This window comes from Microcaecilia unicolor, chromosome 6 (assembly GCF_901765095.1).
Source record: "Microcaecilia unicolor chromosome 6, aMicUni1.1, whole genome shotgun sequence".
NCBI lineage: Eukaryota > Metazoa > Chordata > Amphibia > Gymnophiona > Siphonopidae > Microcaecilia > Microcaecilia unicolor.
In genome coordinates this window covers 327,505,586-327,533,402 of record NC_044036.1, presented here as the reverse complement: position 1 = coordinate 327,533,402, position 27,817 = coordinate 327,505,586, and the positions used below count along the sequence as shown (strand labels likewise).

Here is a 27,817-nt window from a genome sequence, read left to right as displayed (position 1 = left end):
TGCATTTAGCAATCATATGCCTTCTTCTCTCTCTGTGTACATATATCGCTAATCCCAAAGTCATTAAAATTAGTGGCAAATTGTTTTAAATCCTTTATAAGTGGAACATCTTGCATTACACTAAAGTGAGTCAGCATCACTTGTGCTTCCTGCATTTGACAACCGTCCCATTTATGCTCTTGATGGGTTAACACCTAAGTTACACATTCTAAAATTACGCGGTTATTATTCAGTAACTGCGAAACAGGTTTAGGAAAATCCACAGATGCTGAAATCTCACTAGACCTCAAAACATCTGCTGTCATTGCAGGTCAGTTTTATGCCACATCAATCGAAGACCTAATATTTTGAGCCGGGCAAGTGCATTTATCCCAATCGGCCTTGGCGAGAGCAGCCTCCTTCTGTAGATTAGCCCAGAGAATGATAAATCTTCCTAAAATACCCTATATAGAGAGTTATATTACTAGTGACTTTTGCCTTTGATTTAGATAAGAACAATGTTTTGAAATTGTATTCCCGATACATGGCTGATAGTTTTTTTGGGTTCAAAGATAAATATATTTCCTGATATATCAAGGGAATCGCAGACTGGGAGGTGTGAACTCTTGGCTTTTAAGCCAAGAATCATTGCCCTAGGTGGGACCTTCCTAGAGCGATTCCCTTGTAAGTGTTTTATTTCCTTATTACTTATTTGTTAAAAGAACAGATGAAGAACCCTCTGCAGCAACTTCCTTTAGTTACCACTGTACCGGCTGCAATTACCGATTAACCTTCCTCCCTCAGAAAATATGAATTTGTAAGATTAAACCACTTGGTGTTTTTCTTATTTTCTTTGAGATTGTTTTTCCTGATCTTGGATCCCCCAATTGTGGACAATTATATATATTGTTGAGAGAAAATGTTTTTTCTTTTTCCTTATATTAATTTCTGTTTTTCCTTACATTTACGTGATAAATGTGAATGTAATTAAGTCAAATGATAAATAAAAAAATTAAAAAAAAAAAAAAAAGATTAGCCCAAAAGCAGGCAACAAGGGGCCCAGCTGGGTCTGTCACTCCTCTCACTCCAGCAGCCTCCCCACCCCCCACCCCCATCCTTCCCACATAATAACCGGCTTCAAACTCCTCGCTAATGTGACATGGCCACTGTCCCTAGGTCACAAGTCAGCCATTGTTCCCTGCCTGCTGAGTCAGGTGAAAAGTATTCCAGCTTAGATTTCAAGAGAGCGTCATTGACATTCTGTGACTTGCGTGGCAAAGGACAGCCCCCCCATGCTTTCCGCCCCACTTTACTGAAGAAGTTCTCTGGTTTAAACAAACCAACCAATCAATATCCCTTAACCCCCCCCCCCCCCCCTCCCTAGTGCCAGATTTATACATAAGCTAAACAAGATAAAGCTTAGGGCCTCACAACATTTAAGATTTTTTTTTTTTTTTTGGCATTTAGACTTTTATGTGTACTGTAGTTTTTAAAATCTGGTGTAGCAAATTTTTATGTGTAGGTTTAAAATGGTTTGATACAGGGGCAGACTGACCATTCGGGCAACCGGGGCAGTGCTTGAGGGCCCAGAGGCTTTGCCTTGTTGACCACAGCTGCCACGGAACATTGCAGCCCTTCCCGGTCCTACCTTGAAGGGCCTGGTAGTCTAACAGCCTCTGCGTGAGCAGGAAAAAAATCCCACTCTTTCTTGCCCGCTGCTGCTACTCTGCATGACGGCGCCGGTGCCAGTGCTGTCATGTTTTTACTACTACTACTACTTATTTCTAAAGCGCTACTAGACGTACGCAGCACTGTACACTTGAACATGAAGAGACAGTCCCTGCTCGACAGAGCTTACAATCTAATTAGGACAGACAAACAGGACAAACAAGAGATAAGGGAATATTAAAGTGAGGATGATAAAATAAGGGTTCTGAGCAAGTGAATAAGGGTTAGGAGTTAAAAGCAGCATCAAAAAGGTGGGCTTTTAGCTTAGACTTGAAGACAGCCAGAGATGGAGGTTGACGTAGGAGCTCAGGAAGTCTATTCCAGGCATATGGTGCAGCAAGATAAAAGGAACTGAGTCTGGAGTTAGTGGTGGAGGAGAAGGGTGCAGATAAGAGAGATTTACTCAGTAAATGGATTTCCTGGGGAGGAAAGTAGGGAGAGATGAGAGTGGAGAGGTACTGAGGAGCTGCAGAGTCAATGCACTTATAGGTCAATAAGAGGAGTTTCACCTGTATGCGGAAACGGATAGGAAGCCAGTGAAGTGACTTGAGGAGAGGGCTAATATGAGCATAACGACACTGGCGGAATATTAGTCGTGTTTTTAAAATGGTTGCCGAGACTTCTGATAGCTGCAAGACTACCGCTGTAAGTCTCGGCAGCCATTTTGAAAAACGTGACGGCTGCACTACAGACTAGCTTTAGTGGGCAGGAAAGAGTGGGATTTTTTCCTGCCCTCGAAGAAGCCGCTAGACAACCAAACCCTTCAAAGTAGGACCGGGGAGGGTGGCAGCGGTGTGGGAGGGGGGCCGCTGCGCAACAGTGGTGTGGTGGGCAGTGGCCCCAGTGACCCTTACTGCCTGGGGGCCCCAACCATGGTCAGTCCGCCCCTGGCTATATATGTAATTAATTTAAGTAATATTTTAAGCCCAAATTCATGGCAACCCATGGTCCTGTTTTGGTATGCACCTTTGTGAGACCTTCTGATGTAACTCTTTAACAAGGGGCCTCCAAGCTTTATATAGCGTAGGGCCTCACCAAGTCTAAATCCAGCCCTACTAACCCCCCTCCCCCTCCCAAAAAAAAAAGCATGGGACAGAAGGAAATGATAGGAAATTCTTTTGTCTCCATCTCCTTTGGTATTGTGGCCTAACTCCACCATCCCCTGCTCCTACTGTACCTTAGATCCAGGCAAATAGAAAAGAGAAAGAAGGACCCTATCAGTGATTTCCTTGGCTCTAAGTTATATAATACTGAATGTGTCTTGGTTGTTCTCTTACTTGCCTTAGCACTTCAGGCTTTCCTTCTACAGGCCCCTGGGGTAGGCCGCACTGCTCCTCAGAGGTTTCTATAGAAGTGCAGGCCTCATGCAGTCCCCTTGGATGTCATGGTGACAATGTTTGGTATTTTTATTACTCAACCCCTCTGTCCTTAAAAGAGTCCCAGGCTAAAGGAACCAGAGGACTGAAAAGGGAATTTCCTCACGTCTCAAACCCTGTCCTCAATTGGCAGTTTGACAGAGCGGGTCACTAAGACTCCTAGGCAGATGTCCTTGTTAACTTAAGGAGGCCTCACAAGCAAAAGGGTAAGCACAGGTTATACTGCTGAAGGGTGGCTGCTGACAAATTCCTTCCCATATGATCTCTCCTCTGTCTCTCAAAAAAAAAACCCTAAGGCCCACTTGTCTCCAGACTCCTGAATTAAATTTCATATGCTAAAGGTAAACACTGATTCCAGCCTGTCCTAACTACACAGGGCCAAACTCAGTAAGGGATCCAAGTCATTTCCCCTTCTTCATCCTTCATTTCTTTACTTCTGATTTGATTTCTCTGGAGGGGAAAGAGGGTTAACCTCTAGAGCCCCAGATGTACAATGTCTTTATTTTACGTCCTATATTACATCAAAGCCTGTCTACATCCGATCTAAACTGACACAAAGGGTTACCATATGGCTCCAGAAAAAGGAGGATGGATTGAGCCAGCCGGGTTTTACTTCCATTGCTTTAAAGCAATGGAAGTAAAACCCGGCTGGCTCAATCCGTCCTCCTTTTTCTGGAGCCATATGGTAACCCTACCTTGGTATTGATTCTCCAGGTTATATCTACTCTAGCAATCAGAAATTTGAATAAATATCCGTCTGATCCACTGAATTGTCTTTACCATGAGTCCTAATGTCCTTCATCGGTCTTTGGTGGTGTCTGAACTTTGTGAAAACTCCTACACCTCACAGCAGGGGCATAGCCAGACCTCGACAGGAGGGGGACCAGAGCCCAAGGTGGGGGGGGGGCACATTTTGGCCCGCCTGCCCGCCGCCGCCCTCCTGCTGCCACTTCCACCCTCACCGCCACTGCGAAGGTGCCTTGGCTGGAAGGGAGGAAGGGATCCCCAACCCCCGCCAGCTAAAACATTTGTCGCACGCTGGGATCACATTGCCTGGCGCCCTGTCCTTTTTTCAGTCGCTGCGCATGCTCATTTTTAATGAAATTGAGCATGTGGCCTCTTTTCTTTACTATGGCCCGCCCTTCTGATGTAACTTCCTGTTTCCTCAGAGGTGGGCCGCAGTAGAGAAGAGACCAGTGCCAGCAGCAGGGCAGCGTATAAGAATCGCTACCGCTGCCGCCTTTTTGGAAAATAAGAAAAGAAGGTAAACTCGGGGAAGGGGATGGCGGTGGGGCTTGTCTTGGGCTGCCCTTGCTTAAGTGTACTGACCGTATGCAATTTTAGGTGTGTGTCACTGATACATCTGATGAACTGGACTCTAGCCCTTGACAGTTCAAGCCTGATAAATTGTTTAGTTTATGTCACCTGTCTGTTTCCTTGGTACTGAAATTCTTTTGCTTTTTTGTTACATTTGTACCCTGCGCTTTCCCACTCATGGCAGGCTCAATGCAGCTTACATGGGGCAATGGAGGGTTAAGTGACTTGCCCAGAGTCACAAGGAGCTGCCTGTGCCTGAAGTGGGAATCAAACTCAGTTCCTCCGGACCAAAGTCCACCACCCTAACCACTAGGCCACTCCTCCACTGTTGCTACTATTTGAGATTCTACATGGAATGTTGCTATTCCACTAGCAACATTCCATGTAGAAGTCGGCCCTTGCAGATCACCAATGTGGCCGCGCAGGCTTCTGCTTCTGTGAGTCTGACGTCCTGCACGTACGTGCAGGACGTCAGACTCACAGAAACAGAAGCCTGCGCAGAACGTCAGACTCACAGAAACAGAAGCCTGCACAGCCTTCTACATGGAATGTTGCTAGTGGAATAGCAACATTCCATGTAGAATCTCCAATAGTATCTATTTTATTTTTGTTACATTTGTACCCCGCGCTTTCCCACTCATGGCAGGCTCAATGCAGCTTACATGGGGCAATGGAGGGTTAAGTGACTTGCCCAGAGTCACAAGGAACTGCCTGTGCCTGAAGTGGGAATCCAACTCAGTTTCTCAGGACCAAAGTCCACCACCCTAACCACTAGGCCACTCCTCTTGTACTGTCTGTCCATATCTGAAACTCTGGCTCTGAATGTATTTATTTGGGATATGGTTGGACAGTCCTCCTGGCACTTAACCTACATGAAAACTACAAAATGTCTCTTTTTTGCGTTGCACTATTTATGGTCCATGCGACAAAATTTGAGAAACGATTTTAAAGTTATACTGAAATGTGAAGTTCAGGAGAGAAAAAAAAAACCCCACGTACCAAGACGTATTGCAGAGAAAACCTAGGAAGAGGAGAACTGGATTTATCAAAGGGCTTCTTCCGGCTCAAAGATCATGATGGGCTTTGCTTTACCCAATGGTTTGAAAGGCGGTATATTAAGCGTTGAAACCAAACTAAACTATGATTATTACCAGCATGTATCTTCAGAGAATTACTGATCAGTAAATTATATGAACCACATTCTGAATTCTAGGAACACTGGCATGGAGCCTGGATCACCTCCTACATTTTAAGCCTTGGGGAGGGTATGTGACTGAGAAACGTGAAACACACTTTGAAAAGTCCAGAGAGGAGAAATGATCCAATATTGCATATATATCATCTCCCCTTACATTCCCACCCGAAACCTCCGCTCACAGGACAAATCCCTCCTCTCAGTACCCTTCTCCACCACCGCCAACTCCAGGTTCCGCCCTTTCTGTCTCACCTCACCCTACGCTTGGAATAAACTTCCTGAGCCCATTCGCCAAGCCCCCTCCCTGCCCATCTTCAAATCCTTGCTCAAAGCCCACCTCCTTCAATGTCGCCTTCGGCACCTAACCATTATACCTCTATTCAGGAAATCTAGACTGCCCCAATTTATTTGACTGCACATTTTGTCCATTAGATTGTAAGCTCCTTTGAGCAGGGATTGTCCTTCTCTGTTAAACTGTACAGCGCTGCGTAACCCTAGTAGCGCTTTAGAAATGTTAAGTAGTAGTAGGTTGAGGGGAAGCTATTGAGACACGGGGGCATCTTACCAGCGGGAAATACACACCCTGTCCAAATCTCTCTGAAATCTACCACAAAGGACTCTGGGTGATGACTAGAAGAAGTGACAATGTTAGACGAAGAACCTCAGAATGGTTTTTGGCCGGCAAGCCAGCTGGTACTGTTCCCATGGAGACGGTCAAGGCCCTTAGATTCGACAAACAATACAAACTCTACTTTCAGATGGCCCCTCCCTACTCCCCCCACCACGGCAGTTACGCTAATGGCATACTCCAAAAAGCCAGCTTCAATTAAAATCTCCCACCGTATTTACCTTGGGAAAAAAAATTAACTGTCATAATAACAAGACTGCAGAAGGAGACTTCCCAAGCAGAGTGGATTTCGGAATATCTGATCACACAAAACAGCACCAGGAGTAACATTCCAGCTTCTACCGAAAAAAAAAAAAAAAGGTCATTGACTCAACACTCAGAGTGGATGAATTAGGGTGGTTAGTGAAGTGGACTTTGATCCTGGGGAACTGAGTTCAATTCCCACTGCAGCTCCTTGTGACTCTGGGCAAGTCACTTAACCCTCCATTGCCCCTGGTACAAAATAAGTACCTGAACATATGTAAACCGCTTTGAATGTAGTTGCTAAAACCACAGAAAGGCAGTATATCAAGTCCCATTAACAAGATTCCATGCACAATCTCAAAGAGTAGCAACATTCCATTTAGAACCCCAATGAATAGCAAGATTCCGGAATCCCAAGGAGTGGAGGAGTAGCCTAATGGTTCCTGGGGAACTGGGCACAATTCCCACTGCAGCTCCTTGTGACTCTGGGCAAGTCACTTAACCCTCCATTGCCCCTGGTACAAAATAAGTACCTGAACATATGTAAACCGCTTTGAATGTAGTTGCTAAAACCACAGAAAGGCAGTATATCAAGTCCCATTAACAAGATTCCATGCACAATCTCAAAGAGTAGCAACATTCCATTTAGAACCCCAATGAATAGCAAGATTCCGGAATCCCAAGGAGTGGAGGAGTAGCCTAATGGTTCCTGGGGAACTGGGCACAATTCCCACTGCAGCTCCTTGTGACTCTGGGCAAGTCACTTAACCCTCCATTGCCCCTGGTACAAAATAAGTACCTGAACATATGTAAACCGCTTTGAATGTAGTTGCAAAAAAACTCAGAAAGGCGGTATATCAAGTCCCATTTCCCTTTCTCACTGTCTTCACTGAAGGGTGGCATCCTCGGCACAGTGCAGATAATGAAAAATTACTACTACTACTATACTACTATAAATCATTTCTATAGCACTACCAATCGTACGCAGCGCTTCACAATTGAACATGAAGAAAAGACAGTCCCTGCTCAAAAGAGCTTACAATCTAAATCAGGACAGACAGACAGTACAAATAAGGGATAAGGGTAGGACAGACAGATAGGACACATAGGGAAAGGGACTATTGAAGAGAGGAGGACAAAATACTAGAGTATTGTTCCACTATGGTCTCAGAGGGCACAGCACCTTCGACTCGGCCGCCAACACCATGGTTTCAATATCCAATGCCCTTCAGAAGTCAAGGGACTTCTTGTGGGTTCCACCCTTATGGGGAGAGGTGTGGTAGCCATATTAGTCCACTTTTAAAGGTAATCAATAGAAATAAAACAAAATAAGATGATACCTTTTTTATTGGACATAACTTAATACATTGCTTGATTAGCTTTCGAAGGTTGCCCTTCTTCCTCAGATCAGAAATAAGCAAATGTGCTAGCTGACAGTGTATATAAGTGAAAACATTCAAGCATTACTATGACAGTAAAATAGATACCATTGGAGATTCTACATGGAATGTTGCTACTATTGGAGATTCTACATGGAATGTTGCTATTCCACTAGCAACATTCCATGTAGAAGGCTGCGCAGGCTTCTGTTTCTGTGAGTCTGATGTGCAGGACGTCAGACTCACAGAAGCAGAAGCCTGCGCGGCCACATTGCTGATCTACAAGGGCCGACTTCTACATGGAATGTTGCTAGTGGAATAGCAACATTCCATGTAGAATCTATAGAAATCAAACAAAATAAAACATGGAAAAGAAAATAAGATGATACCTTTTTTATTGGGCATAACTTAATACATTTCTTGATTAGCTTTCGAAGGTTGCCCTTCTTCCTCAGATCGGAAATAAGCAAATGTGTTAGCTGACAGTGTATATAAGTGAAAACATTCAAGCATTACTATGACAGTAAAATAGATACCATTGGAGATTCTACATGGAATGTTGCTACTATTGGAGATTCTACATGGAATGTTGCTATTCCACTAGCAACATTCCATGTAGAAGCCTGCGCGGCCACATTGCTGATCTACAAGGGCCAACTTCTACATGGAATGTTGCTAGTGGAATAGCAACATTCCATGTAGAATCTATAGAAATCAAACAAAATAAAACATGGAAAAGAAAATAAGATGATACCTTTTTTATTGGACATAACTTAATACATTTCTTGATTAGCTTTCGAAGGTTGCCCTTCTTCGTCAGATCGGAAATAAGCAAATGTTGGTAGATGACAGTATATATAAGTGAAACATCAAAGCATTTCAGTGACAGTCTAACAGGATGAGGGTGCATATCTCCTGGTCTCTCACCTACCCACCCCCATCCTGTTAGACTGTCACTGAAATGCTTTGATGTTTCACTTATATATACTGTCATCTACCAACATTTGCTTATTTCCGATCTGACGAAGAAGGGCAACCTTCGAAAGCTAATCAAGAAATGTATTAAGTTATGTCCAATAAAAAAGGTATCATCTTATTTTCTTTTCCATGTTTTATTTTGTTTGATTTCTATTGATTACCCTTATGGGGCAATGTGTGCAGGTAATTAAAGGAAGAAAGCAACCAGGACGTTTTTGTTGAAGTGTAAATATGTGATGTATGTAGTGTAAGTATTGTTTTGTCTACGTATGATGATGGTGTAATTTGCCTAGAACATTGGTGACAGAGCAGAATAAAAACGTTTAAATAAGAAACATAAGCTTCATCTTTACAAAGCCGCGTAGGCGTCTACGTAGCCCAATGCGTGCCAATTCGGAACTACCTTCTGGCTACTGTGTGGCCTGGGCCGTAATCGGCATTGTGCACGCGCTGATGATTACCGCTTTGTTAACGCATAAGACCTTACCACTAGGTCAGTGGGTGGCGGTAAGGTCTCACGTGCACAATAGACCATGTGCCAATTCTCATTTTGCCACATGGCCATTTTCGTGCAGGTGTGCTGAAAAATGAACCTGTGCATGTCCAATACACATGTCTACACCAGCGCAGGACATTTTTCGGCGCATCTTAGTAAAAGGGCCCCTAAATGTTAGTGGATGCTGCCACTGTGCTTATATTATTTTGATGGGCATGGGAGCAGACAACGCACGCCAAATGGGTATTAGAACGCATTAACGTTTAGCAAACATGCCCCTAAACTGTCTTTTATGTTGAAATCTTTTTTATTAACAAGGAAGGTACAACAGTCTGGCATGAAACTCTGGGCAAGTCGCTTGACCCTCCATTGCCCCATGTAAGCCGCATTGAGCCTGCCATGAGTGGGAAAAGCGCGGGGTACAAATGTAAACAAAACAAAAAAACATAATACCCAGTATACACTTCACACATTTTCTTAAACAACAGGATCATTTTCTCTTCCCCTCCCCCCCCCAAAAACCCCCTCCCCCCTCCCCCCCCAAAACCTAGCTCCTCTGTATTAAGTTCTACCATGGAGGTAATTTTTATTCTTATATTGCACACATTCCAAATATACTTTACCTCCGGTACCACCTTGCAATGAGAAAAACACACACACAAAAAAACCCACATTGAGGGAAGAGTCAATGTCTATTCAGTATAAAGCTATGAGCCTTAGAGGATAACGATTGTGTGCATAATTCCCAGATATCCAGAAAAAGCTTTCCTTCTCTTTGGGGAGGATCCCACCACCCTCCGTTCCTGCAACAGCAGCTCATACAGTCGATTTCTCCAATCCTAAACTGTCTTTTAAAATAAAGGCTTTTTGTAGGCCTAACAATTTTTAGAAAAGGTTATATTTTGACTCAAAATACCGTCTATTAAGATATAGGTCACTGCCGTCAACTGGAGGGTGAGCCCTTGGTCACTGGAGAGGGTGTCCTGGGTCAAAGACACAGAGGGCCCCAACTGGCGGTAGACTGGTCACCTGTACAGGTACAGGGCAAGAGCCCCGAAACAGCCTATCCCACACTGGGCTTTGGCGGAGCTGAGACCGGAACAAACTGAAACAGCCGTATCCCAAAGCAGGCTTCGGCTGAGCTGAGACCAAATCTAAAGCACTGGAGCAGCCATATCCCAAGGCGGATTTCAGCTGAACTTAGACAGGAACAAGACAGGAACGAAGTCCAAGCACCACAGGCGCCAGCAGCAAACCAGAAAGAAAGGAAGTTGCGAAGGCAGGGAAATGCTGAACCAGCGGGTTTAAATCTCCCTCCCCTGCCTGGTGTCATCTGGCAGCGCCCTGCCCGACACACCAAGGGACATGTGCAAATGCCTACAGCCCTGCTGTCAAGGGAGTCCGAGGATGAGCAGCCCCTCCCCTCCATCGCAAGGCCCACAACTGTTGGTATCAGGTTTGGGATGGCCGCGCAGCTGGTCCACAGCCCCCACGGTGCGGCAAGTGAAGCAACAATGACAATACTTCTTTGTGGGTGTCTGCATTTCCCTCTGTGTATAAGTCTGCCAACCTTGAAATGCACAGTCCCGCACAACAGAAAAATGCACCCTTAAAGAAAAGGAGGTACGTGCACCCTCCAAACAGGTAAAGAACAAAAAAAATAGGATTTGTTTCTAAAATATACACACACATACACAAAACAATTAGGATAAAAGTTTCAAAGTAAAACATAAATGAACAATTTGAAAGGGTTAACACTTGGTGGCAAAGGTTAGAGGCAGGATGCAAGGGATTAAAAAGGGCATTGTACTACCCCGACAGACACTCGGTGTGTTCCAAGACCACTTGAAAAATGTAAAGTGACAGCGCTTGCCAGAGGAAAAAGGTCTGCGAGCCCCACTTGGGCCCTGAGCCTTTGTCATTCACAAGGAACTCTCACTTGACTCATTAATCCTGTGTTCCACTGATGGAGGGGCCCCACAGCTCAGCAATGACACATGCTCAGAGGTTGCCCCAGCTGTCATCATCATCCGTCTTAAAAGGATGCAGTGGGGCCAGGTGCTCCCCTAGTGACCCTCTACAATAAACCCAACTCTTTGGCCTCGTTGCCTTCCCCTTCGCGTGGCCCTAAGTGGAAGTTCAGGCTGGAACGCCAGGGTAGGGTTTCCTTAGTGCATGTTCGCAAGAGATCACAGGCAGATACTGCCATGCTTTAAAAGGCAAAGCAGCTTCTAATTTGAAACAAATTATGGATTTTTCATCATACATTTATGTCAAAACAAACTCAGCATTTTTTTTTAAATATCTTAAAATGAAAATCCTGTCCATCAAGTTTAAATGCAATGCCCATGGATACCCATTTCACTCTCTATACCAGGGGGTGGGTAACCTGCGATCCACCGGCTGAATACGGGCCGCCATTGAATTTTTCACAGCCCAAAAGACCATGGGAAATGCACACAGAAAACGTCATTACAGAAGCGTAGCTAGGTGGGGTACAAGGAGAGTGGCCGCTGCCCCACCCCCAAACGGATTTTGAATAAAATGGTGCCTACAGGATCAGACCTTCAGCTTCGCACTGACCGTCCTTTTTTTTACAAAAAGGGCTGTGTCCCCTGACATCAAAACCTGGCTACCCTTCTGCATCATTAACCAGCATTTTGGTGATTTTAAATACTGTAGTTCACCAATATTTTCAGAATAGCCACTCTAGAGGTTTGGTTCAATCATTTTTAGTTAAGTTTTAATGTTTTCTTTTTTTTTTTCAGGATCAGAACTACAACACAGCGAACTGCTGAAGAATATTGCAACGCAAAATCTTCTCTAAAGTGCATAAGAACAAATAAATAGCGAGAACAGAATGAACACTGTTCACCTCTAACTGACCTAACACTTCCCTGTCTATCCTCCATTACCCAATCTTTAAACAGCAATAATTGTACTCGTCATCAGGAAACGACTATGCTTATCTTCTCTTACCAACACGAAATGATTATGTCATAACCACACTCTTAAAGCCACTTTGAGCCTACAAATAGGTGGGGAAAGGTGGGATACAAATGCAATAAATAAATAAAATAAATAAATAAATAAATACAGAAACAATAAAAGGAACTTAAGATCCCGATTTTTGAACGACCCATTATTACCGATCCCTGTATCTTTATCTTTTCAGAAGGCAGCAATGATGGCCAGTCATCTGTGACACAGACCAAAAAAGCAACACTGGGCCTTCAAGAAAGAGACAATAGCCGTCCTTTATTTTGAAAAAGACCCGACACGGGCCGTGTTTCGGCGCACAAGCGCCTGCCTCAGGGGTCAAGGTTAGTCTGCACAGGAAATGAGCACAAGTAGTAAATGAATTGCCAGCTGCCGCTGGACGTACATTCAACCACGCTGAACGCTGGCTTTCTTGAAGGCCCGGTGTTGCTTTTTTGGTCTGTGTTGTATACTTGTATGCTGTTCTACCCTCTCTTCTGTGACCGTCATCTGTGACAAACATTTTTAGCTAAACAAATATGTATCACAGGTGGTCTACGGAGCTCTGTGCATTTCTGGTTCGGACATTATGTAACATTGCAGCCTGCCAGGGATAGTACGGACATTCAAGTGGCCCTCTGTGTATAAAGATTGCCCTCCCCTACCCTATACATTCACCAACAAGTATGACCTCAGAGTGCAGAAACCCACCTTACTGGCATGGTGAACCACAGTGTCTGAGATAAATGCACAGAGTACACCTACATCTGTGTTGAGTATCAAAGGATGACTTTACATGCACAGTACTATACTACTGAGTTGTAACCAGACCTCAGATTTTGGATGGGCCATGGGCAAACTGGGTGGGCACATGTACTGTAGTCTCCATAACTCCCCCTCCCCCATGCCAGTCAAAACTGTACAGTGATTGCCTGTGCTAATGTGGATCCACAAGCTCCACCAGCTGCAGGGGTCCTCCAGCGGCAAGCAATGGTGTAGCTACTTGGGGCCACGGGGGCCTGGGCCCCTGGTTTTGCTGAGGGGGGTCCCCAACCTCTGCTAGCTGAAGTGCTGCCGCACTGCCTGCCCTGCTCTGTCTTCCCATCACGTCCGGCACGGTCCTTTTAGTGAAAATGAGCATGCTCAATTTCACTAAAAGGAGTGTTCAGGACGCAAGGAGAAGACACAGCAGAGCAGGTGCAGCGCTAGAGTCCGGTGCTAGACAATGCTTCAGCTGGCAGGGGTTGGAGACCCCCACCAGCCAAGGTGTTTGCTGCGGAAGTGGGTGGGACATGGCAGGGCAGTGGGGGGGGGGGGGGGGAATGGCGAGGCGGTGGTAGACTAAAAATGTCTCCCCACCTTGGGCTCTGGCCCTCTCCCACTGCGAGATCTGGCTACGCCCCTGGTGGCAAGAACAGCTGCCCCACCCCTTTGCACATGCTCAGTTTTCACACATGGGTGATACCTTTTTTTATTGGACATAACTTAATACATTTCTTGATTCGCTTTCGATGGTTGCCCTTCTTCGTCAGATCAGATGAAGAAGGGCAACCTTCGAAAGCTAATCAAGAAATGTATTAAGTTATGTCCAATAAAAAAAGGTATCATCTTATTTTCTTTTCCATGTTTTATTTTGTTTGATTTCTATAGATTCTACATGGAATGTTGCTATTCCACTAGCAACATTCCATGTAGAAGTCGGCCCTTGTAGATCACCAATGTGGCCGCGCAGGCTTCTGCTTCTGTGAGTCTGACGTCCTGCTCGTACGTGCAGGACGTCAGACTCACAGAAACAGAAGCCTGCGCAGCCTTCTACATGGAATGTTGCTAGTGGAATAGCAACATTCCATGTAGAATCTCCAATAGTAGCAACATTCCATGTAGAATCTCCAATGGTATCTATTTTACTGTCATAGTAATGCTTGAATGTTTTCACTTATTTACACTGTCAGCTAGCACATTTGCTTATTTCCGATCTGAGGAAGAAGGGCAACCTTCGAAAGCTAATCAAGAAATGTATTAAGTTATGTCCAATAAAAAAAGGTATCATCTTATTTTCTTTTCCATGTTTTATTTTGTTTGATTTCTATTGATAACCTTTAAGAGTGGACTAACACGGCTACCACACCTCTCTACACACATGGGTGAAAACTGAGCAGGTGTGGCAGGGGGAGGCCAGCACGACGGCAGCGTGTAGACAGTGCTGTCAGCTGGAGTAAGTACGCGGGAGCAGGTACACTTGAGTTCTTATTCCGTCTGTGCTTTTTAGGTTTGTACTGCACCTCCACAGTGAGGCATCACAGGTTGAAGATACCTCAGGTGGTGTCTGTGGTGACAAGCCAGCAGCCTAGGGGGCTTCTTTAAATTCAAACACAGCAGTTACAGAACTACCCTGTGGCTTTCATGATTTCTGAATCAGGGGCGTAGCTACATGGGGCCACAGGGGCATGCCCCCCCCCCCAGATTTGGCCCTGGCACCCCACTGCTGCCAACCCTCCCCCTGCCGCCACCATCAGGAACCTGTGCTGGCGGGGGTCCCCAACCCCCACCAGCCGAAGTCCTCTTCAGCGCCGGTCTCCGGGCCAGCGAGTTGCTGCAGCTGATCTGGAAGGATTCTGTTTCTGTGTCCTCCTGGCATCCTGCACGTTCCTATGTTCAGCACGTCAGGATGGCTCACACAGAAACAGAATCCTTCCAGATCAGCTGCAGCAACGCACTGGCCCAGAGACCGGCGCTGAAGAGGACTTCGGCTGGTGGTGGTTGGGGACCCCCGCCAGCACAGGCATCTGACGGGGGCGGCAGGGGAGGGTTGATGGCGGCGGGAAGAAGGGGTCAAAAGGGGAGGGTGCAGCACCGGGGAGGGGGGAACTAAAATGTGCCCCCTCACCTCGGGCTCTGGACCCCCCCTCCCACCAAAGTCTGGCTACGCCCCTGCTCTGAACCAACTGGAGTTGAAACAATTCTAAGAACCAACCACGTACATGTTAAGGCCGACCTGATGTCCGAGGTCAAAGACTGTCTTGGGTAAAATCTCTTCAAAAAGATGGTAAATAAATAAATTTTGAATCAGGCTGAAGGGGTGTCCCTGAGCATGACTGTGCCCAACGTATCTAAGAAAGAAATCTATCCCAAGACAAACTTTCACTTTATTCACCTCCAATGCTTTCTGCAGGAAGGAAGCAAGGATGTTCAGACACAACTTCTCTGGGCCTATCAATGTATGAATTTGTCAATTTATTACAACAGTAACTAAGAAAGGTCTAATAAGAGCAGCAGATCATGCCTCAAGAGGGTAAAATCATTTCTTCTCAACAAGGAAAGATCTCACTTTCAGACTGTCCAGCATGGTCACATTTCACCCACCACTGGGCTGTCAGGAGATCATATCCTATATAATAAAGCTCACCTCCAACGTTCTGAGGCTGCCTGGTGGCTTCCGGTGGTGGTGTCCTTCATGGAGTAGATCGTGACATCAGGGAGAGGGGAGGAGCCGCGAGTGTCCAATGTGGAGGGGAAGGAGCCTCCCCCTGCCCAGGAATCCGAACGGAGCACCAGCGAGGGCCAACGGTCTGCGTCCTCCTCTCCTGCAGCCGATACCATGGGACAGAAGCTCGTGCGCACACTGCAGCACGTGGGAGCGGGGAGCAGAACTCGGATACCGGCGATCACGCTGATCGCGGAAAATCTTGCTAGCGCCCATTTCATTGCTTTCTGAAACGGGCCTTTTTTACTAGTGAATTCATAAAAACCCTTTAACAAGCATCAAAAGGCAGCAAATCAGTCTAACATATAGATGGCAGTATCCTGTGTAAAATATCAGGATATGAGATCTCCACTTGATTAGAATAAATTATCTTATCCTCTTGAGGTACAATCTGCTGTTATTTTCCTTTGTCAATTTATTGTTCATTAACGCAATTACAGAGAAGCCAGCTGAAAACAAACAAATATCCAAACTACAATTGTGTCATCTTGGAAGACTGAGCTGACAAATGTTATTTGGCAGAGGAACAGATCATCGTGGAAAGTGAGAAAGCAAGGGCAACATTTACTGGAAGTTTATATAAGACAGGGGAGAACAAATCCACTGGAAACACACAACAGTGGAGAGGGATTATAAACACGACATTTTGAGCAGGTAACTGCCAGATTATGGAGCAAAAACACAAACAAATTATCAAGGTCCAAGATTAAACAGAGACCTCTAGTTAGTATTAAAAGCAGCACAAGTATTTCAATAATCTTTTGAAAGGGAAATGGGACTTGATATACCGCCTTTCTGAGGTTTTTGCAAGTACATTCAGGTACTTATTTTGTACCAGGGGCAATGGAGGGTTAAGTGACTTGCCCAGAGTCACCAGGAGCTGCAGTGGGAATTGAACTCAGTTCCCCAGGATCAAAGTCCACTGCACTAACCACTAGGCTACTCCTCCACTCATTCCACCAATAAGAGCCAACCTCATCAGTGATGTCACAATGTCTTGATTGCCCGCTACTTGGCTCACTTCTGATATTGTGATGTCATAAGGGAAAGGGGGAAAGGGAAATGGGACTTGATATACCTCCTTTCTGAGGTTTTTGCAACTACATTCAAAGTGGTTTACATATATTCAGGTACTTATTTTGTACCAGGGGCAATGGAGGGTTAAGTGACTTGCCCAGAGTCACAAGGAGCTGCAGTGGGAATCAAACTCAGTTCCCCAGGATCAAAGTCCGCTGCACTAACCACTAGGCTACTCATCCACTCAGTGGAATAGGAAGGGGGGGGGTGCGGGAGGGGCGGTCCGCCCCGGGTGCACGCCGCTGAGGGTTGTCGGGTCTGCTGGTTCCCTGCTTCCTCTGCCCCGGAACAGGTTACTTCCTGTTCCGGGGCAGAGAGAGCAGGGAACCAGCGGAGCCAACACAGCTCCCAGCGACATACACACTGGGTAGACTGGCCCTCCCACCCGCTCCCTTTCCTACGCGCGCGACTAGTAAGAATGCACTCCTGGGGGGGGGATGCACGCCGAGGTAGGGGGTGCGGCGGGGTGCGGCGTGCTGCACCCAGGGGGGGGGTGCGCAGTGGCAAACCGCCCCGGGAGGCAGCCGCCCTCGCTACAGCATTACCTCCACTAGCAACAGTCCCTGTAGAAGCCTGCCCTTGCAGATCAGCAATGCGGCCGCGCAGGCTTCTGTTTCTGAGAGTCTGACGCAGGACGTCAGACTCACAGAAACAGAAGCCTGTGCGGCCGCATTGCTGATCTGCAAGGGCAGGCTTCTACATGGAATGTTACTAATGGAATAGCTGAAACCACTTAAATCTCCCTTATACACAAAACTCTTTGGTAGTTTTAATGCTCCTCACATATCCAAAGATGAGAACTATGAGAATGGCCACAGTCTACTTGCCGAAAATACATTTGCCTTAATGATTGCAAAACTCAGCCATACATGTATCTTGTTTCAATACCTTCATAGGTTGACTCATTTTTTGGGGACCCTCGGACGATACCACTAAACGGCAATATCATACATTTCTGCCTAGTGGCTCAGCATCTCTTCATAGGGTCTTCCCTCCATAAACTATAAGTGCTGTTTTTTAATGCTGTGACAAACAAACTCAAAAGTGCCAAAATAATATACGTGTTGTAAATAAATAAAGAACTCTTAAAAAACTTATCTTGAGTTCTGGTCCATGTCTCGCTGGTGTGATCCACTTAGGCTTCCCCTAAATTGCGCCCGACGCCGCGGGTTTCAAAACTTGCATCAGGGACTCGGGTTAAAGACCCCTTAGATTCACAGCGATATACAAGCATAGACATCCGAAACACTGCACTCGAATGTTCTTGAAAGGCGCTATTTAAAGGCTGTAGTACAATGTCGCATCCTAGTGACGTCTCTGTAAAAGAAGTAAGAGCAAAAATCTGACGCTGGTTAATATATCCACTTCATTCAAGTGGATATATTAACCAGCGTCAGATTTTTGCTCTTACTTCTTTTACAGAGACGTCACTAGGATGCGACATTGTACTACAGCCTTTAAATAGCGCCTTTCAAGAACATTCGAGTGCAGTGTTTCGGATGTCTATGCTTGTATATCGCTGTGAATCTAAGGGGTCTTTAACCCGAGTCCCTGATGCAAGTTTTGAAACCCGCGGCGTCGGGCGCAATTTAGGGGAAGCCTAAGTGGATCACACCAGCGAGACATGGACCAGAACTCAAGATAAGTTTTTTAAGAGTTCTTTATTTATTTACAACACGTATATTATTTTGGCACTTTTTGAGTTTGTTTGTCACAGCATTAAAAAACAGCACTTATAGTTTATGGAGGGAAGACCCTATGAAGAGATGCTGAGCCACTAGGCAGAAATGTATGATATTGCCGTTTAGTGGTATCGTCCGAGGGTCCCCAAAAAATGAGTCAACCTATGAAGGTATTGAAACAAGATACATGTATGGCTGAGTTTTGCAATCATTAAGGCAAATGTATTTTCGGCAAGTAGACTGTGGCCATTCTCATAGTTCTCATCTTTGGATAACTAATGGAATAGCAACATTCCATGTAGAATCTCAAATAGTAGCAACATTCCATGTAGAATCTCAAATAGTAGCAACATTCCATGTTCCACTGCACTAACCACTAGGCTACTCCTCCACTCCTTGATATGCTGCCTTTCTGTGGTTTTTGCAACTACATTCAAGGGTCCTTTTACAAAGGCGTGCTGAAAAATGGCTCGCGGTAGTGTAGGCACAGGTTTTGGGCGCACACCAATCCATTTTTCAGCGCACCTGCAAAACATGCCTCTTTTTTATTTGGCCGAAAATGGATGTGCAGCAAAATCCAAATTGCTGTGCATCCATTTTGGGTCTGAGACCTTACTGCCAGCCACAGACCTAGCGGTAAAATATTTGGACGGTAATGACCTACACAAGTCAGATGCCACTTGGCGCACGTCCTCTACGTGTGCCAGAAAATAAATTTTCAGACTTACGTAGCAGATGCGCGCCAAAATTGAAATTACCACAAGGGCCACGAAGTAACCGGACGGTAACTCCAATTTGGCACACGTAGGCGCCTACGTGGCTTAGTAAAAGGGGCCCTCAAAGCGGTTTACTTTGTATATACAGGTATTTATTTATACCTGGGGCAACGGAAGGTTAAGTGACTTGCCCAGAGTCACAAGGCGCTGCAGTGGGAATTGAACCTAGTTCCCCAGGACAGGGCCGGCCTCAGCAATTGTGGGGCCCTGTGCAGACCAGTTCATTGGGCTCCGCAGCCCACGCCCCCCCCCCACCTGTGCCCACCCACACCCGCCACTATAAGCCATAATTTATCAGTTTAAAAGGAGGCTTAGAGCTCTCGGAACCCCACCTCACCCCATACCTTGATATGTATCCACCACGTTACAGTAGAGAGCGGCAGAAAGCGGCAGCAATTTTCATATCCCGTCAGCTGCCGAGCCCAGAGCCTCCTCACTACTGCATCCCGCCCTTGAGGAAGCAGGAAGTGACATCAGAAGGGGGCGGGACGCGACAGCGAGGAGTCTCTGGGCTCAGCAGCTGACAGGATATGTAAATCGCTGCCTGATGCTCTGTACTAAAATGTGGATGAACATTAAGGTATTGATGGTGTTCCGAGACAGGAGAACAGGCGTGCCAGAGATGAAGGACCCCTAGGAGCGACCGTCCCTACCCCGGGATCAAAGTCTGCTACACTAACCACTAGGTTACTCCTCCACTTGCTTACAGAGATGCAGCTTTAAATAAATGTTAATTATTATATACAAATTGCTTTTTACATACCTGATCAAACAGAACTTTCCAGTGCTGAGAGACAAAGCAGCATAAAAGGGGGGGAAAAAAAGAAAAAAATGTAAAGTGTTATAAATACATGAATTCTTTGAAGAATACTTAAATATAGACTGATACAGCTACATCTGAACAGAGTTATTAGACAACTTCCAGGTCACCGGGGACAGGGCAAGTCCAAACTTGTTGAACAAACTTGTGGTTTGAGCTGCTTAAAGGCTCGATATGTCCCTGATGAGCTGGGATTTCTCTTCTAACGTCATCTGAGATAAGGAACAGTTTGGTCCTTCCACAGAAGCTCCTGCGAATTTGTTTGTAGGTGCCAGAGGGCACAAGCAGCACCAGTAACTTCACTGAATAAACTTCACCCTACACCTTTACTGGTGCTAAAGTGCTGACAAAACAAACAGAGATAATCTGTCCAAAAATAAACAAAGAAAAGAACACAACAGCTGATATCATGGTTTGAACAATGAGCATGAATTGTTTACAAACACACCATCAGAGATGGTCAACCACCAGAAGGATGACAGTATTAGGTCACATGATGCCTAACAGGAATTCTCAGGTCACTTACAGGCAGATGATCAAAAGCAAACGCCAGCGCTAGAGGCTGTTAGTGCCATACTAGCGCCGGCGTTTGCTACCGACCTATGATCAAAGCCCTCGAGCGCGTGAAACAACACGCTCGAGGGCTCTTAGCGCAAGTAGTGTGCAAATGCATGCTAATCAGCACTTAACGCATTCATCTCCAATGATCAGCGACCAGCACGCCAAAGATTAGGTCGCTGGCCGCGACAAACCCTACGGCGGCTCCGAGCTGGCGTTAGGGTTTGCAGATCATTGGGGAGGAATGGTGAGCCCTGTCCAGCATGCCCCCATTCCCCCCAATGACGCAAACCCCCCCCCCCAGCGACAGGGGACTGGAGGTCCAGCGGACCTCCGGTCCCCCCGACGATCCCCCCCCCCCCCCAGGTTCAGGGAGGGCTGGAGATCCAGTGGGTCTCCAGCCCCCCCAACCCCCAAGCAAATGGTCCCTGGTGGTCCAGTGGGTGCCAACCAAGCCCCCCCCCCCAGTGACAGGAGGGCTGGAGGTCCACTGCCCTCCCTCTCTGCCCGTCCACCCCCTACCTTGGTTGGAGGAGAGACGCAGCCTGCGTGCCTCCCTCCTCTTCCTTAGACGCAAAATGGCAGCGCCCAGCCCTGCCCAGTGCATCCTGGGATGCGCTGGGTGGGGCTGCACACCATATAAGGGAGAAACTCCATTAGCCAGTCAGGTTTTCAGGATTCCCACAATGAATATGCATGAGAAATATGCATGCACTGCCTCCATTGTATGCAAATCTTTCTCATGCATATTCCTTACAGGTATCCTGAAACCCTTACTGGTTAGATGTGTCCCAAGGACTGGGCTGAGAACCCCTGATTTAATGCAATAGACATAAAATGACCCTGCTTTGTACTTCTGGACATATAAGAGCCATATCATCCCACGCTGATCACAATAAGCCTTACTGCCAACCAGGGGTGTATCTGCGTGGGGCCACAGGGGCCTGGGCCCCCGCAGATTTCGCCCTGGACCCCCCTACCGCCGTTAACCCTCCCCCGCCTACCGCCAACCCTTTCCCCGCCTACCGCGGTCACCTACCCCCGAGGTCCGCTCCTGCCGGTTTTTTAAAATATTACTTCAGCTGGCGGGGGACCCCAAACCCCGCCAGCCCAGCTGAGGTCTTTAACTTTTTCATCCTCGTGCTGTTAAACCTGCAATGCATCCTTCCAGTTGGACGGAGTTTGACGTCGCAGCACGTTGATGTCCTGCACGTACAACGTGCTGCGACGTCAAACTCCGTCCAACTGGAAGGATGCATTGCAGGTTTAACAGCACAAGGATGAAAAAGTTAAAGACCTCAGCTGGGCTGGCGGGGGTTGGGGTCCCCCGCCAGCTGAAGTAATATTTTTAAAAAACGGCAGGAGCGGACCTCGGGGGTAGGTGACCACGGTAGGCGAGGAAAGGGTTGGCGGTAGGCGGGGGAGGGTTAACGGCGGTGGGGGAGGGTTAACGGCAGTGGGGGGGGACGGCGGCCGGAGGGGGGGTTATAATGTGCCCCCTCACTCTAGTCCCTGCCCCCCCTACCGCCGAACCTCAGATACGCCCCTGCTGCCAACCAGTGTTCAGTCTCCCCGTGTGCAAACTTCTCTCTCTTTTCCAAGAACATCGCACACACAAGGAATGTTAGAAGAACATTAACTCTGAAGCAATCAATTCTATAACCCACCATCTGTAAAAGATGAAAGCCGATGCTTCGGTATCCCAGTGGATCAAGATTGTCACCTCATACATAAAGATTAATATATGGTTACACCAGCCTGACTGCTAACAGATAGAACTTAAAATCCTGGATGTATACACACATGATGTAAGTCTTCTTCAGCGCCTGATTTCAGCAACACTGTGAAACTTTACCTCAGATTATAGGTGAACATCTGGTTACTCCTTCATTGAGTACAACACCCTTCATGTACTGAGCCACAGCAGATGAGGCTACCATATATGACAAGACAATGTGTGCGCGTGTGAATGAGTGTATGTGAGTGGTGTGTGAATAGTGTGTGCGCGCACATGTGTGCACTCAAATGAGAGTGTGAGCATGCACTTACATGTGAGTGTGCATACATGTGAGCTTGTGAACAGGTGTGCAAGCATGTGCGCATGAACATGTGAGCATGTGTTCAAACACACATGTGACTGAGCACCAGCATGCAAATGTGAGTGTGTAAGTGAGAATGTGTGAACGCAAGTTTGCGTGCACAAGAGTGTGAGTGCATGTGTGCACATGTAAGAATGTGCGAGTGCATGTCTGTGCAAGCATGCAAGTACACGTGGTGCAAGCGTGAGCGCACGTGTGAACACATGTGTGTGAGTATGCGTGAGTGCATGTGGAACCTCAAGGGTGCACAGAACCATACACTGACCACCACGTTAAGTAACGAGAATGGTGAAATACAATTCTATATGAGAACAAGCACGAACAAAATTCTACAGTCACCTGGCAGCAATATAAAGTTTGGCTAGATGTTTTATATAAATTTCTTTTCATTGTAAGGTAGCACACAGACAGGTTGGGCTAGCTGAGGATCAAGAAGGTCTGGGTTCAAATTCCAGGCTATATCTTCCCCAGGCTGGCCAAAGCTATGACTGCTAAAAAGACCATGTTCATGGCCCCTGGGGAAGAGGAGGTGTGGGGGGGGGATCCTGACCCTTGCACAATAGCAACTGGAAAACAGTGATCATAACATGATAAAATTTGATTAACTAACTGAAGTGCATTCACTAAAGAAATCTGTAGCAGAATTTAATTTTTGAAAGAGCAACTATGATAAAATAAGGAAAATGGTAAAAATAATTTAAAAAAAAAAAGCTGAAAGGCTCAGCTGCAAAAGGTTAGGACTTTAAATAAGGCATGGATGTTGTTTAAAAATACCATTTTGGAAGCCCAGACTAATTGCATTCCACATATTAATAAAGGTGGAAAGAAGAGCAAATGACAGCCAGCATAGTTAAAGGGAGATGTAAAAGAGACTATTAGAGCCAAAAGAATATCTTTCAGAATATGAAAAAAAAAAAAAAGATCCGAATGAAGAAAACAAGAAGCAACATAAGCGCTGGAATTCATGCCAGGGGATGTAGTCTCAGTGGTTAATGTATCTGGGTTTAAAAAAGATTTGGACAAGTTCCTGGAGGAAAAGCCCATAGTCTGCTATTGAGACAGACATAGGGAAAGCCACTGCTTGTCCCCGGAATCAGCAGCTTGAATCTTGCTACTATTTAGGATTCTGTCAGGTACTTGTGACCTAAATTGGCTACTGTTGGAAGCAGGACACTGGGCTGGATGGACCATGGTTTATCCCAATATGGCTATTCATATGTTCTTATGTCACCTAATGGCTGGATAAAGGAATCTTGTTTGCCAAGGTCTATTACTGCATATGACTGGACTCACTGGATTGTGAGGGAAGGTAAGACAATGAATGAAAATACCCAGCTAATTATGAATGAAACTGTAAACCAGTTGATGCCAGTTTCAATTGAGTTGGAAACCCAGAGTAAAAGAGATCTGCTGGGTCAAACGAAGATGATAATCAAGACCTTTGGTTCTATCTAGTGGAACAGAGATCTGCACTGCTCCTACACCTCAATGCCTGCAGCTTCTTCTGTCTGATAATATATTATACATAGAATAGAAAAAGAGAATATGAAAGCAGATAAACACATGGGCCTATCCAGTCTACCTTTCACCTTCATCATCTGCCCCGTCATTCCAGAGCTTCCATTCAATTGAAAGAGACTCCCCTCCTGTGCATTTAGTATTTAAACGTCTCTATTAAGGGGGGGGGGGGGGACAAGCGTCACATGCTTATATGATAAATGATATGCAGAGTAAGGGCATGATGATTGTTAATTTGTCCTAATGCCTGTGTATGAGCCTACGGCGCAGGGCCACAAGAACCAGGGCCCTTGGCAGTCTATGACATTGAAAGGTATTTCGATATATGCAGCGAACAGGCGGGGGCGAAATAAAAGATGCCCTGTTGGATAATAGGCAATACCTTTCATTACATTACGTATTGTCACAATATGTATGTAATACAGAAGCCTAATGTGAAGATTATGGAATGCTTGTGACCTTGGGGGTTGGGAGGTGGGGAGAAAATGTAAAATGGTAGGAATACACCTGTTTAGACGTTGATAAGTTGAGAAATTGTTTAGTTTGGTGAACTGTGTACTCTGTTACCATCAATAAAAATGATTTAAACATAAACGTCTCTATTATATCTCCACCCCCCCCCCCCGACTATGCCCTTAGACCACCAGGGCTTGTAAGGGCAGACCCAAGGGGGCCTATGGGTGGGTGTGAGCGGGGAGGGATACCTCTGTTTGGGGGGAAGGAAGGGAAGGCTACTCCTGTTTGGGGTTGGGGGTTCAGTGGAGCACAGATAAGAAGGCCAACGAGCTACATAGCAAGCAGCCGTACATAACATGGCGGCTGCCATGCGGTAGCTCCCCGGCCCACGCTGCCGTCCCCTTCCGGGTTCCCCATCTGGGTAGGAGTGATGTCACTGGAAACTCCAGCGGGGACTGGCGGGGAGGCTGGAAGGGGATGGGTTTACGGCCGTTGGTGCAAATCGAGATAAAGGGCAGCCGAGGAGGCAGGGGAGCCTCTTCGGTGGCGAGCAGATTGTTTCCCATCCCTCCCTCCCTCAACACTCTGGGGTTGTACGAGCACATGGTTTATCGGTAGATAGATACTCCTGTTTCTACTGTTATATTGTTACTGTAATTGCTGACATTCTCATGTTGCAATAGGCAAATGGGTAGGCCTAGGGGACTCCTTGTTGGTTGTCTTTCTACAAGATTGATGTATGTAATTCTTAAATATTATCACAGCTGCGGAGGACCTGAGCCTGGGAGGTGCTGGAACAGCGCCCGAAAGGGAGTTCAGCCGATTGCGGCAAGGACAGAAACACTCACTGGTGGAACGCTCATCACCTAGCTGGCTCTAAACGGCAGGTGGAATGCTAGACTGGGGTGCAGTTCAAAGCAGACGGACACGGGGACACGCTGGAGGAGGAGATATGGCTGGCCGACACATGGAACACTGAGTCAGGCTCCCTAGCTGGAAAGGCATGGCAGGGAGGGGAAGCCTCTACAACTAGGACTCTCAGCTCGGGTGCTTCCTAGGGGTTAAGTTAAGATGTTCTAATAAAGCTGTGGCCATTTATTCCCAAAACAAAACTTGCTCAGTTATTGTGTGCCTGAAATGTGTGGGCTGTGGGGGGGGGGGGGGGGGGGCGAGAGGGTGTGCAGTCTGCCTATGTTATGTTCCCATTCTGGCAGGGGGGATGGGGAGAAGCATACTACGAGGAACCACACCAACATTTTCAGCCTGAATTGAAACCAATTTCAGGATGGTTTTGGTGCCAAAACTGAAACGTCATTGGCCTTTATTAGAGAAACCCCGATGTGCAGCATTTGCTTTTCCTACTCTGTCACTAACGTCTGCGGGGGGGGGGGGGGGGGGGGTGCCAAACCTCTGCCCAGTAGACAATCGAACACCATAACGTAAAAGAGAAGGTACAAATCAGGGGCGTAGCCAGACAACAGATTTTGGGTGGGCCTAGGCAAGAAGTGGGTGGGCAGCAAGTGTTCTCTCCCATCGCAACCACCACCAAATAAAAATACCTCAGCTGGCGGGGAAATGCTTCTTTCCACCTTGGCAGTCTGCAGCAGGCATGTACTGAAAACAGAGCATGCGCAGGTGCCAGTATCATGGTGAGTAACGTTTTCGTTACCATCAGGGGAAAGTCTTCAGCTGGCCGAGCTTGGGATCCCCACCAGCTACTGCTAAACGTGTGCTACTGTTGGGTGGGCCTGAGCCCTAAATGGGTGGGCCCCGGCCCACCCAGGCCCACCTGTGGCTACACCACTGGTGCAAATGAAGTGGAAAAATAAGAAATGCAGCAGCTGAAGCAGCAGTAGGCTATATTTACAGTGGACCCTCAAACAGTGTTTAAAACTATTTCTCTACTCAGACAAGTATCAAAGCAGGAGAGCTACTGGACTGCCTTGCCAGGGCACGTAAAAGAATCAATGTGCACACCACTGAGTTTTGAGCAAAATTAGGAGGACGATCAGAAGGCACTGTCGTGCCACTGGAAGCTGGCGCCCTGCCATTCAGCGACTTGCTCAGATCATTTTTCCATGCATTCCAGCTGGAAGAAGTCAAGTCGATATTTAAAACCTGCGGGAATGCTAGTGTTTACAGTAGTGGGTGGAATATAAAAATGATGAAAATTGGGAGGGGGGGGGAGAAGGATACTTTGGGTTTCAATTTCCCAATGTTAAACTCAGCTGTGATCTCTTTCTGCTGACTAACTTGAGACTTTTGCTTTTAGCACAATACTCAAACTTGGGTCAGTAGACAATTATCAAAACGCAAAAATACAACCAAAAAGATTATGCACTTTGGAGAACTAGATGGACTTCAGGCAATATTTTAAGACTCCCATTGTGCAGCAATTTGAGACATGCCACGGTTTACTATGCGCTTAAGTACCCTGAAAAAAAGAAACCTTTGGCTGTAGCTTGGTGAGTAATATATCACAGGCACGAAATTGCCAAGCAATGGATATAGACTGCTATCTTCTTCAATACATACTAATTCAGAGAGGGTCTGATTCATCAAGGTTTGTTTGTTTTTTTAACACAGAAAGTGGGGAAAAAATCTTAGTGAACCAGATCCCGGTTACATTAGGAAGGGAAAACCTTCATCTTTAAACACCACCAGATTCCAAACACCCCTTACAAAACATACATCGCAGGCTACAGGTTTACAATATGGTTAAAATAGCCTGAACAGAATGTAAAGGATTCATTTGCATAAATCAGTTTCTATTGGCTAAAGCCAGAAGAGATCAGCATTCACCTTCAAACATTATTGGGCATTTCTAAATATTGGCACCTCAGGTTAGGTGGTCCAGAGCTGTGTGCTTAGTGCCAGTTCTATAACAGCATATGTCTGCATGTCCAGGTGCACCCTCTTATGCCTGTGCCAAGTGATGTGTGTTAATTTGTTGTATTCTATAAACTATGCGGTTAACTGGGGACACGCCCATGGCTAAGGCTGCCAACTGGACCGAAAATACCATAATGCCTTTGTATCGCTCCATGGT

At 46.3% G+C, this 27,817-nt stretch overlaps 1 protein-coding gene across 1 annotated transcript in view; it reads right to left on the bottom strand.

Annotated features, from left to right (window-relative positions):
* RHBDL3 (rhomboid like 3) overlaps positions 1 to 27,817 on the bottom strand; it is a 156,081-nt gene that overhangs the window by 123,722 nt on the left and 4,542 nt on the right. The window contains exon 2 of the mRNA XM_030208407.1: positions 20,081 to 20,104. Within this exon, the coding sequence (XP_030064267.1) occupies positions 20,081 to 20,104 (24 nt within the window). The remainder of the gene's footprint in view (positions 1 to 20,080; positions 20,105 to 27,817) is intronic.